Source organism: Equus caballus, chromosome 2, assembly GCF_041296265.1.
Source record: "Equus caballus isolate H_3958 breed thoroughbred chromosome 2, TB-T2T, whole genome shotgun sequence".
In the NCBI taxonomy this organism is placed as follows: domain Eukaryota; kingdom Metazoa; phylum Chordata; class Mammalia; order Perissodactyla; family Equidae; genus Equus; species Equus caballus.
The window spans coordinates 37,430,668-37,443,385 of record NC_091685.1 but is presented as its reverse complement, the minus strand read 5'-3'; the positions used below and the strand labels follow the sequence as shown (position 1 = coordinate 37,443,385).

The following is a 12,718-nucleotide window of genomic DNA, read 5'->3' as shown; positions in this document are numbered from 1 at the left end:
TAGCCAAGGAGACAGAGGTGGGCACAGAGGAGAGACAATGAGATCCGAGTGAGGACGATGGGAAAAAGAGGGGTGGGTCAGACGGGGGATGCTAGCTGTGTGTCTGCCTCGTTCTGCAAATCTGATGTGAAGGCCTCACCCACAGAGGGATGCATTTAATGCACAGCTTTGTTCTTAAGGAGCGTCGTCAATACAAACCTCCTAGTAAAGCCAGACCAACTTCCCATGAGAACAAATACATAGCAGGAAGAGGAGCTGTTCCCTGAGCACAGAAAATCCACCACGACTGTGGCATCTCGCTCTTCCTTCCGCCTTTTCAGCATGAGCTCTGAACTGCTGAAGAAGCCTCGCCCCAAAATTCACAGCACAGCCTAACAGAGGCCGTTCGGCTTTGGCCAAGTGTACCATGCTCTGTCGCGCAGTAGCACGCCCCCTCTTCACTGACATTCCACCCCAAAGTCACCCACGTTGGGGTTTTTCCACTCTGAGGGCCGCACTACCTCTTAATGAAGGGGTGGATCACACGTCAGAGGATTTTAAAATTATTTTAAATTGTAACAACAGTGAATTTTAAAATAGCAACACAAGAGTCACCAAAACCCAGAGCAGAGGTTCTGACGCATGTAAACAACAGGACACCACCCCCCAACACGCGCTGAGAGAACTCGACATTCCGCTATTTTTGTTTTCAGCTGACAACGGCGCCCTCATGTGGCAGCAGTGTTAAACACAAGGTCACGCAGCCTGCCGGGCTAAGCAGGGACTGGAACACCAAAGGTGGCATCTTTTTTTTTTTTTGAGGAAGATTAGCTCTGAGCTAACTACTGCCAATCCTCCTCTTTTTGCTGAGGAAGACTGGCCCTGAGCTAACATTCATGTCCATCTTCCTCTACTTTATATGTGGGATGCCTGCCAGAGCGTGACTTGATGAGCGGTGCCATGTCCGCACCCGGGATCGGAACCGGTGAACCCCGGGCCACCGAAGTGGAACATGCAAACTTAACCACTACGCCACTGGGCCGGCCCCCAGAGGTGGCATCTTAATCACTGCATTCCAGGTTTGGAATCTTGCTGCTCCCAGTGACTTGTTTTGTTTTTTTTTTTAATGGCAGAGTCTACTTACCTTACTTTTGCTCACAGATATTTTTATATGGTTCTATTTCAAATTCAAATGATTAGAATCCACATAAGATGCAGCCATACTGTGAGCTTTGCACCAGGCTGGGTACCCGGCTGTAGGACAGATGGGCCTGGCCCTGCCCTGGGAGAGCTGACCAGGGGATGATGAGGTCATCTCAAGACAAGGAGAAAGTGCTATGACAGGGGAAGAAGAGGGGCGGCAGGAAGGAGCACAAGGGTCAGCTCACTCTTTGTGCAAGGAAGACTTCCTGGTGGTGGTGACAGTAAGTTGTAACCAGACGGATGGATGATTAAGAAGAGTTGGCCAGGAGACAAGGCAGAGGAATAGCACAGGGAAAGGCTGAAGAGCAAGCCAGAGCCTGTGACATCCCGGGAAGATTGAGCAGAGATGGGGCGGGCACAGCATGCCAGGCACAGGGAGGAAAAGTGGCCTGGGCCAGATCACCAGTGGCCTTGTAGGTCCCACGAAGGAGTCTAAAGACACTGCAAAGATCCTCGTTGCCACTGAGAATGGACAGCAGGGTGGGCACTGGGCTAGAAGACCAGCTGAGTATAACTTTCCCAGAAAGCTGGCATCCGAGCTCACCCTTCATTCATAATGCCCTTGCCCACTTCCTCTTTCATTTGATTCAAGGAGAAAGAAGGACCACATGCCTCAGAGCAAGAACATCACTGGCCCATACATTTTGGATCATAAGAAAAAAGATGCATTAGAAAGAATTTCTACAACTCCAAGAGCAGCAGCCACCTTGCTATCGCCATTACTCTGAGGCAACTGAGCGGGAGGGCTCTTATGTGACACTGGGTCCGCCAGGGCCGGGGCCGGGGAGGGGAACTTTGCAGTTATGAAAATGAACCCATGTTAAGTGCTGTACACGCGCCAGTTTGTGCATTAGATATTATCACAGTAACGCTGTGCCGGAGCCTCTGTAATTATCCCCACTTGCCGAGACTTCTAGAGGTTGACTGGCCTGTGGTCGTGCAGGGAGTAAGTAGCCAATCCAGGAGGTAACCCAGTGTCCTCAGTCACTCAGGGCCGAGCTATGGGCAGTGACTTAATCCAGTTCCAACCACATTACAGATCCCAGGGGGCAGAGACCCTGTCTGTCCTGTATCCCCAGCACCTAACACACAGCCTGGTGAACACAGCAGGTGCTCAATAAACACGTATTGGAGGAACCCTGTGACGAGAGCCTACTCTCCCAGACAACCCACCCCCACCAACGTGGAAGAGTATGGGACAGATGAACGTGTGCAGAAGAATAAGCCGCAGGTGCCGTGTTACATGTCACTGGCAGGGACAGCCCTCACCTGGGCAAGCTGGAGAGCTGGATGGTGCAACACTGGCCGCTCCTCTGGCAGATCAGGCCGAGGGCGAGGAACTGAAATGCCTCTCAGGCACCCCCGCCCCTGGAGAGCCCCAGGCAGAGGGGACTGACTCCCTGGGACAGAATTCCCGGTGTTCCCCACCTCTGCCACCAGGTCCCATGATCCAGGCCACACAATGTTCCTCTTTCCCCTCTTTTTCTTTTTTATAACAAAACCAAGTAACGGTGAAGCAGAGCTTAGGTTTAAAGTCAGGGCCAATGACAAAACTACAAATGACCCAAATGATCCTTAAAAATGACTGAAATCCCCAGTCCCTGGGCCATTGGGAATTCTAATAATTAATTCAGCTCTGGCCTCCGTTTCTCTTGGATAATGGAAAGGGGGCTGATGGAGGTCGGGGGAATGATGATAAGGAAAATTAAGGAGTTCATTTTCTCTCTCCTCTGCTCTGTTTTTTCCATGTCTGTAAAGTTGCCAAGTTAAATGAGCCCCTGAGGCTACTGCACTGAGACAGAAGACCCTGACCGCTAAAGACAGATGAAGCTGAGGCCTACTCTAGCTGGATGGAGGTGCTGCTATTCGGACAACAGTGACCATGTCTGGGACCCTCTGATTGCCGGGAGAGACCCCTCCGACATTGTCAGGGGCAGGATGGAGAAGGACGTAGGTGGCGGCTCCTTCCCCACTAGATCCGTCTGCAGGGGCCTTGGGACCTGCTTACCCCCACCGCAGGCCTGGATGAAAAACAGCTTGGGCTTCCCTCCCAAGCTGGGGCAGCCAGTTCCATTGAAGATGTTCACGATGCTCTCGATGGACACAGGACATCCGTCTGTGCCATAAACAGCCCCCGGGAACTGGAGGTGGCTGGCCTAAAAGACCAAGAATCCTGGTTACAAAACCAAGAAGTTGGAGAAGGAATCCAACAGCCTGTTCAGAGGTCTTGTGGGGGCCAAGCATCTAGAAGGCCCCAGCCAGGGGCATGAGGCTGATCTGGACAGAGCGGGTTGGTTCTCAAACTCATGTGCCTATGGGGGCCAGACAGCCTAACTGGAGAATGCCCGCCAGCTTGCTGCAGATCAGTGGTTCTCAAGGTGTGGTCCCTGAACCAGCAGCAGCATCACCTGGGAACTTGTAAGACAAGCAAATTCCCGGACCCCACCAGACCCCCTGAATCAGAAACCCTGGTAGTGACAACCAGCAATCTTGGCCTTCAGGCGCCTCTGATGCAGCTAGACGTTGAGAACCACTGCTCAAGACCAGGTATTCTCAACGTTATGTGCACAGGGATCTTGTTCAGGCGCAGGCTCTGAATGAAGAGGTTGGGGGTGGGGTCTGAGGCTGCATTTCTCAAGAGCTCCCTCGTGATGCCCACGCTGCCAGTCCAGGGCCACACCATGAATGAAAGGACCAAAGGGGCAGCCCCCACCCAGCTACAGGCCAGAGTTTTCTCTGTGAGGATGCTGGCCTGTTAAGGTAGTTTTTCATAGGAAGCTGGAGATCCTGACTTTTGTGTGAAAGTTGCCAGTTTTGAAAACACTGTGCAACCACAGGGGGACTACAGGCCCCCAGCTTGTAATCTCTGTTCCGTCCAACCCCTCGACTTTAAAAGATGAGGAAACTGAGGCCCAGGAAGGGGGAGGGGCTTGGCCACAATGACCCAGCACATGAGTGGCCAAGCCCAGAGCGGCTCCCAGTGTCCCAACTCCCAGCAAGCAGCAGAGGGTCTGGAACAATGCCCAGCACGACCGAGGCAGAAGCTGGGAGCTCTCGTGTGCTGTGCCCAGCTCTGAACAAAATCCAGGCGTAGGAGCTTTGTGAGCAGAGCTTGTCTCCTCCCTGCCTCTCCCAGATGGCGTCTCCCAGGAACACTGTGCCACCCAGGAGGGACATCCAACTCCTCGGAGGGCCAGATGGCTCCCAAGAAAACAACAGGAGGTGGATGGCGCCCCACGGCTCTTCCCACAAAGCCAAGGTGTCTTGGACGCAGGAAGGAACGGGCTCCTGCACGGCCTCTCTGTGCACCTTCCCTGTCGCCTGCCCAAGGAGCTGAGCCTCCTACCTGACAGCCGTGAGAGAGGATGACCACCACGCAGCAGTCTAGAGCACCATGGTCGCGCCGTGCCAGCTCCCCCAAGGCCCGGAGCATTTGCTACAAGAGAAGGCTACAGGTGAGCCAGAACACTGACAGGTCAGGCCCCATCCTGGGCCCACCCAAGGCCTGGGCAGAGCACCTTCCCAGCTCCCGGGGCCAATACTGAAGTAACGACAGTCCTAACAGTCACAGGAGCCACCGTTCTTGGGGGAAAGGTGCGTGCTTGGGCACTGTTCGTTTAACCCCCTCTACGACCCTGTGAGGGGAGTTCTATCTTACTACCTAGACAAGGAACCAAGGCTCAGGGGTCGCACAGCCCGTGGCGGGAGAGCCAGCCACCTCGACGATGTCCTCAGCCCAGGTGTCTCGGAGTCTGAACTGGTAACCACCGAGCCCCACTGCCTCCCACACACGGTCCTACAGCCCTGAGGGCTCATCTTGGGGAGTTGCTTGCCTTCGGGGTCCCTTGCAGGACACCCCGCCCCATCTCCCTCTGCAGACGGCGACCCTACCTTGGCGGTCAGGTCGCCCTTCACCTCCACCATGAAATGCAGCAGGCTGAAGCGCTGCCGCAGCTTCTCGCAGTCAATGTCGGAGCCGACGCGCCTGCCGAGCCCCGACGCCAGGTAGAAGTTCACGTTGTTGATGATGAGGCAGTGGCCACAGGGGTCCGCGTTCAGGACGTACGCCTGCCCAAGCACAGGGACCAACATAAGCCAGGGACTCACCGTGCTCCACGGGAGAGAAGGTGACCCCCTGGTTTTCACTCGCGTGGTTGACAATCTGGAGGGGTGGGACAGAAACTGGGGTCTGCCCCACCTCTGCAGGAGAAGCAAGGTCTACACCCAGCATTCCAGGGCAGAAGCAAGCAGCCTGAGACAGACTGGGGAGAGCACGAGCTGTGAGATGCACGAGTAGCTTACCTGGGGAGAGAAGATTAGCTCCCACCGCAGTATTCAGGGACAGGAGCTGCCAGCTTAGAAGTCTGACACCCATAGACATTCACCCCAAAAGGCCCTTACAGATTGTCTGAACAAGGGGAGTGCCTGAGATTTGTGTGGGTGGCTCTGCCCAGGCCCACCCTCACCCCTTCCTCGACATTTTGCTTGTAGTCCTCTCTCAGAGCAGCCTGTACTTTTTGTTTATAGGACTTAATACTATTTATATTTATATATCTCTTTGTGTAACTGGCCGCTACTGGGCTGATGGCTCCATCAGGGCTAGAAACACAAGTGGCCTGTTCTCAGGTATCCCAGCACAGAGCCCAGGGCTGGCACACAGGAGTCACATCCTAAATGCTGGGAATGAGAGAGTGAGTGACAGTCTGGACTGGGTGCCACAGACTATTCTGATGCCCACCCCCCCTCATTAGGTCTGACCCCCGACTTCAACGAGGAAGGAGGAGCAGGGATGGACCATCTGCTCCAGAAAGAGGTGTGCTGGGGTGAGGGAGGTGTGGGGGCCCGGGGCTGGGAGCCTCCCTCCAGCCGGGCTGGGTTCTCTGGGCTCGTGACACAGCTGCAGGGAAGGACCTGGGAGGGGAAAGCAGAAGGACCCAACGCCAACACAACTGGCCCCAAATCACATGAAGACTCACCAAATCGGCGTTTCCCCTCAATCTGTCCTGAGCACCTGCAGAGAGAAAGAAAAAAACGTGAATGTCAAGGTCCAGCGGGGGAGGGGCAGGGGACTCTGTGAGGACAGCCCCCACAGAAACGGAGGAATGGGAACACAGGAACCCTCAGGCACTGCTGGTGGGAGTCAAGGGGCACAGCCACCTTGGAGAACTGGTCAGAAGTTTCTAATAAAGTTAAACACACCTACCCTTGGAGCAGCAATTCCACTTCCAGGTATACACCCAAGAGAAATGAGTGCAATGGGCACAAAAAGACTTGGTCACAAATGTTCAATGAAACCTAATTCATAGGGCCCAAAACTAGAACCAACCCAAACATCTGTCAACAAGGTGATGGATAAACAAATTGTGATACAGCCACACAAGGGAACAATACTACACAGCCTGAAAAGGAATGAGCCACTGATGCGTGCAACTCCATGGATAACCTCAGAAACATTATGCCAAGTAAGAAAAGCCAGAAGATTCTATACGATGTGATTCCATTTATGTGACATTCTAGAATAGAAAGGCGTAAGGAAACTCCAGGGGAGCAGATGCTCCCTGTCTGTGGAAGCCACTGTAGGTCCTCAGGAAATATTTGCAGAATAAATAAGTGAGTCAATTTTCCTTCAATGTCAAAAGAGTTTTCACTTCAATTAGCAAGATGTCAACTAGTCACCAGCCTATAAGGGTGTGGGACACTTTTTTTTTCTTTTTTAAACAAAGAGAACATGGTGGCTACCTCCAAGTCATGCTGGAGCCTACAATCACGATCCAATGATAGTGACATTCAATGCTCAGAGCAGGCCTGGACCCCTTGTTGGGAACTATTCTCTTGCCAGTTTAAAAGCCATGCCAGAAAAGCATTCATGTCCCATTTTTAAAATTAGAAATGGTTTTACCTAGCCTGAAGACCCCTATTAGTCCCTAGACTTCATTCTGAAGCTACTGCTCATTTCTAAAATTCCACTGCATCCCAAAAAATATAACCATTATTCACTACTGAGGAATTTATTTATTTCCCAGATTAACAATAATGATGCACAAAGTGAGAGACTGACATCATCAAAACGTCAAAATAAGAATTTTCAACTGCCTTCCTCCACAAAGAATACCAATTTTGACAATCAACCATGGACAAGAGTGCCTTTGTGGAAGTCCAGGAGTCCAGTGGAGCAGTCCTGGCACACCACTGGTGCAAAAGAACAATCTGAGATGGATACACTGAAGAGCAATATGAATCGGACACATTCAGTAAACACTGGAGGAGGTGGGGCTGGCCCTGTGGCCAAGTGGTTGAGTCTGCACGCTCCACTTCTGTGGCCCAGGGTTTCACCAGTTTGGATCCTGGACGCGGACATGGCACTGCTCATCAAGCCATGCTGAGGCGGCGTCCCACATGCCACAACTAGAAGAACCTACAACTAGAATATACAACTATGTACTGGGGGCTTTGGGGAGAAGAAGAAGGAAAAAAAAGAAGATTGGCAACAGATGTTAGCTCAGGTGCCAATCTTTAAAAAAAAAAAAAAGACTGGAGGAGGTGACAGCTTCTTCAAATGCAAGACTTCAACAAACATGAAAAATCAAGAAGACATGACATCACCGAAGGAACACAATAATTTTCCAGTAACTGTCCCCAAAGAAATGGAAATCTGCAATTTGCCTGATGAAGAATTCAAAATTATTGTTTAAAAGAAGCTCAGTGAGCTACAAGAAAACACAGAAAGACAATTCAATGAAATCAGAAAAACAATACATGGACAAAGCAAGAAGTTTAACAGAGAAACAGAAATCGTAGAAAAGAATCAAACGAAAAACTTAATTAACTTTTAAAAGGTATTCATGTTAAAATCATTTAATTGGATCTTGTTATTTACCAAAAAAAAGGAACAAAACAGAAATTCTGGAACTGTAGAATACAATGAATGAAATTTTTTTAAAAAATGCAAAGAGAGCATCAATATCAGACTTGATCAAGCAGAAGAAAGAATCTGTGAAGTAGAAGACAAGTCATTTGAAGTTACCTATTCAGAAGAGAAAAAGAATGGAAAAGAGTGAAGAAAGCCCACGTGAACTATGGGGTATCATTAGGAGAAACAGTCTACGGATTACTGGAGTCCCAGAAGGAGAAGAGGTGGAGAAAGGGACAGGAAGCTTTTTTAAAGAAATAATGGCTCAGAATTTCTCAAATCTGGGGAGAGATGTGCATTTCCAAGTTCATGAAGCTCATAGGTCCCCAAACGATTTCAACTCAAAAAGATCTTCTCTAAGACACATTATAATAAAACTGTCTAAAATCAAAGAAAAAGAGAGAATTTTAAAAGCAGCAAGAGAAACAAATTCCTTACATATAAGGGAAGTCTCTTAAGGCTATCGGCGGATGTCTCAACAGAAACCTTACAGGACAGGACAGAGGGGGATGATATATTCAAGTGCTGAAAGCAAAAGAATTGCCAACCAAGAATGCTTTACCCAGCAAAGCTGTCCTTCAGAAATGAAGGAGAGAGAAAGATTTTCCCAGACAAATGAAAGCTGAGGGAGTTCATCAGCACTAGACCTGCCTTACAAAAAATGCTGAAAGGAGCTCTTTAAGCTGAAATGAAAGGATACTAATTAGTAACATGAAAACATATGAAAAGATAAAACACACTGAAAAAGGTAAGCATACAGTCAAATTCAGAATACTCTAATCCTATAATATGGTGCAGTGTTCATCACTTAATTCTAGCATAAAGGTTAAAGGACAAAAGCATTATAAAAAACTATAGCTACAGTAATTTGTTAATGGATATACAGTATAAAAATATGCAAATTCTGACATCAAAAACATAAAATGGGGGGAGTAAAAGGGGAGAGTTTTTGTATATGATCAAAGTTAAGTTGTTATCAGCTTAGAATAGACTGTTACAAGATGTTTTACGTAAGCCTTACGGTAACCATAAAGCAAAAACCTACAGTAGACACACAAAAAGTAAAGAGAAGAGAATCAAAGCATACTACTACAGAAGATCTTCAATTTGCACAGGAAAAGAGAAAGAGAGGAAGAAAGGAATAAGGGAAGTACAAAACAGCCAGAAAACAACTAATGAGATGGCATCAGCAAGTCCTCACTATCAATAAATACTTTAAATGTAAACAGATTAAATTCTCCAGTCAAAAGGCATAGAGTATCTTTTCTGATGACAGTGGTATGAAACTAGAACTCAATAACAGGAGGAAAACTGGAAAATCCACAAATATGTAGAAATTAAACACCACACTCCTGAACAACCAATAGGTCGAAGAAGAAACCAAAAGAGAAATTAAAAAATATCTTGAAACGAATGAAAATGGAAACACAACATAGCAAAACTTATGGGATGCAGCAAAAGCAATTCTAAGAGGGAGGTTTATAGCAATAAGTGTCCACATTAAGAAAAGGAAAGATCTCAAATAAAGAATCTAATCATACACTCAAGGAACTAGAAAAGGAAAAATAAACTAAGCACCAAGTTATAAGAAGGAAGAAAATAACAAAGATCCTTTGTCAAAGGGTCACCATGAAACCTACCTTGGGAAACATTCCTGTGCAGTACTCAGGAGCCTAAGGCCCAATACCTAAAAGGATACCTTTCAGCAGACTGGGGCAGAGGAGGCAGTCACTTATTAAGCCAGAAGACCTAGGCCCAAGTCTCAGCTCTGCACTTGAACTCATTTTGTGACTGTGTTGTTCTCAGAGCCCCGCTTCCTCCCCTGCAAACAGGGTATGATAGCAGAGGGCCTGCCCTGTCTTCCACTGCACAGCATGGTTCTGATGACCTGAAAAAGCACTGTGTGCACTGTAAAGTGACATAGACATTTGAAGCGATCTTGTTATTGCTACTATTATTTATCCTTCAGATTTAAGCTCCTACTGGGAATAAATATTCACAACAAATAGGAAATACAATACCTTCCAAAAGAACAGGAGGCATCAAGTCCAGACTGTTGGTCCTAAATGACTCAAACTACCATTCTACCAAACCAGATAAGAGTTGGACTTTATATTTTGCCTGGCCCGTTATAGTAGGACAATAAAGCATACAAGCAATTCCAGAAACGGTCTTCTTCCTTAGACTCTCATCACGTTTGTTTGTTTCTCTGCTTTAACAGGTTGCCCAAAATCACACAGTTATTCGGCACAGAAAATAGATTTCACTTTTTGCCCATCACATAGGAAAAAATGTTAATACTCACTGTTGGCAAGAGTGTGGGAAAATGGTCACTTTTGCTCATGGTTGATGAGATTATAAAATGGCATGTTTTTGAAGTACAAATTGGCAGCATCTATCAGACAGGAACATTTACCTTTTCACCCATCAATTCCATTTCCAGAAACCTAACCCCAGTCAGAGATAGATGAGCATGCAAGGCTACTGCAGAAACAACACAAATGTCCATTAACAGGGACTGGGTGAATAAAATACAGTGCAAGGCACATGTGGGGCTACACAGCGGAGCAGACAGGGCGGGGAAGCCTGGACTGCAGTCCTGTTTCCACTTCTCACTAGCTGTGTGATTGGGGGCAAGTCATTTCTCAATCTGTCACTCACTTTGTTCAACAGTAAAATGGGAAAACTGTACCACCTACCTTACGAGAGAGTTGGGAAAACTAAATTAAATCATTTATGTGAGCACTCCCAAACTGCCTGGCAAAAAGTAAGCACTCAGTAAGGTTAACCACTAAATAATAATAATAATAATAATTATTATTATTATTATTATTATTAGCATCCACACCATGCAGCGGTCCACTGGGCAACCACGACATAAGAAGTGCTGGATCCATGTGCTGCCATAGAAACGAAGCGCTCATTGAAAACCCACATGTCTATCGACAGAATGGTGAAATAAATTGTGGATGATTCAGAACAGGAACTACTACTACCTAGCAATGAAAAAGAACAAACTACTGATATGAAGAACAATAGGAGTGAATTTCACGAATTTAATGATGGCGAGAGAAACCAGACTCCAAGAGCACAAACTTTAGGATTTCATTTATATTGAAGTTCAAGGACAAGCAAAAGGGAACCGCGGTGACAGAGATCAGAACAGTGATGACTCTGGGTGGAGGGGAGTGGGAGCAGACTGGGAGGAGGCACCGGAGAGTCTTACAGGACACCAGAATGTTCCATATCTTCATGACCTGGGGGTTGGTCATCTGTGTGTACACGGTAAAAATCATCCAGCTGTACTCTTAGGATTTATGCATTTTACTGGATGCAGCTTTGTGACCTTAAGGAAATTATTTAACCTCCCTGCGCCTCAGTTCCCTCATCAACAAGAAGGGGTCTAATGAGACCTGCCCTGCAGGGTTGTTGTGAGGGAAGGAGGGAGGGATATGTACCATGCTGGCAGGGCCCAGACTCTTGACAGGCGGAGGCCTCCCTCCTGCCGCCAGACCTGGCTCCTCCACACTACCCACACGGACCCAAAGGTCAATCCTGAATGACAGCTTGATCTAGAAACACTGATCAAAACCTGGGACATCCAAAAGAGACTTCAACACATGCTTTTCAGAGGAGGGGCTTTCCTGAAGACCTGCCAGAATATTCCACTCATCCCCTATGAGTACTCAGAAAGATAGCACCAAAATGAAATTCTGAGTCTCAGCCCACTTGGCTGTACCAATGGTCACTCTCCAAGGACCATTCATTACACCCACCCGCCAACCCCTCTTCTCAGTACTCACGGACATCACTGAATCCTCCAGAACCAATGTCCACTGGCCTGGGCACCTCTGGTCTGAGAACCTCTGGCCTGAGCTTGGCCAGCCAGAGCTCCTCGGGCCCCAGCACCACTGGAGTGAGTTTTCCTGGAGTCAGCTTCGATGGGTCCTGCTTCACTGCTGTCAGCTCCTCTGGTTTGAGGCCCACTGGTCCGAGCACCACAGGTGGGAGGTCCGAGGGTCTGATGGCCTCTGGATTCTGCTTGGCGGCTTGGCTACTCGTTCTCAGGAATGAAGCCAGTGTGTCCTGGCCTGTGTCCTCTAAGCAGGAGATGAACAAAAGCAGGGCTTGACTCCCTCGAGTCTCTAGATCTATGATCAGCTGCCTGGCCTGATCGCGCCGAGATCCAGAGCGCTGTTGGGAAAGAAAGACATGGCGCTATTACCCACGCGCTTTCCTATGACTCTCGCCATCTTCCCCCATTTCCTACCTAGCGTAAGTCTAAACAGTGAGGCACATGGGCAAAAACTGAGCCTGCAGGTACACTGAGTGTGTGCCCCTCGCCAGCCTTTGCTTATGTACTTGTTCAGTATTTTGGAGGCATCTACCGTGCACCCAGCACTGTGCTACACGCTGAAAATACAGCAGCGAACAGTCTCATCTTCAAGGAGCAAACAACTAGTGGGGGATGCAAACAGACAAATCAACAACAACACAGCAAAGAGAGAAGTGCCAGGAGGGAAAGCACATGGGACTGGGAGGGTACAGGGGCACCCAACTCAGCCATGGGGGGTCAGGGAGGCATCCAGGAGGCGATGTCTTAGCTGAGACCCCAGGGAACACTAG

At 48.4% G+C, this 12,718-nt stretch overlaps 1 protein-coding gene across 5 annotated transcripts in view; it reads right to left on the bottom strand.

Annotated features, from left to right (window-relative positions):
* The window catches only part of CASP9 (caspase 9), a 29,648-nt gene that overhangs the window by 13,860 nt on the left and 3,070 nt on the right, over positions 1-12,718 (bottom strand). For all 5 annotated transcript variants that reach the window (XR_011433132.1, XR_001380169.3, XM_005607504.4 and 2 more), the window contains exons 2-6: positions 11,896-12,286; positions 6,159-6,193; positions 5,074-5,250; positions 4,529-4,618; positions 3,191-3,338 (exon numbers count right to left, since the gene is read on the bottom strand). Coding sequence is in view for 3 of the 5 variants with exons in the window: in XM_005607504.4 (XP_005607561.1) it covers positions 3,191-3,338; positions 4,529-4,618; positions 5,074-5,250; positions 6,159-6,193; positions 11,896-12,286 (841 nt within the window). In the remaining 2 variants the exon portion in view is untranslated. The remainder of the gene's footprint in view (positions 1-3,190; positions 3,339-4,528; positions 4,619-5,073; positions 5,251-6,158; positions 6,194-11,895; positions 12,287-12,718) is intronic.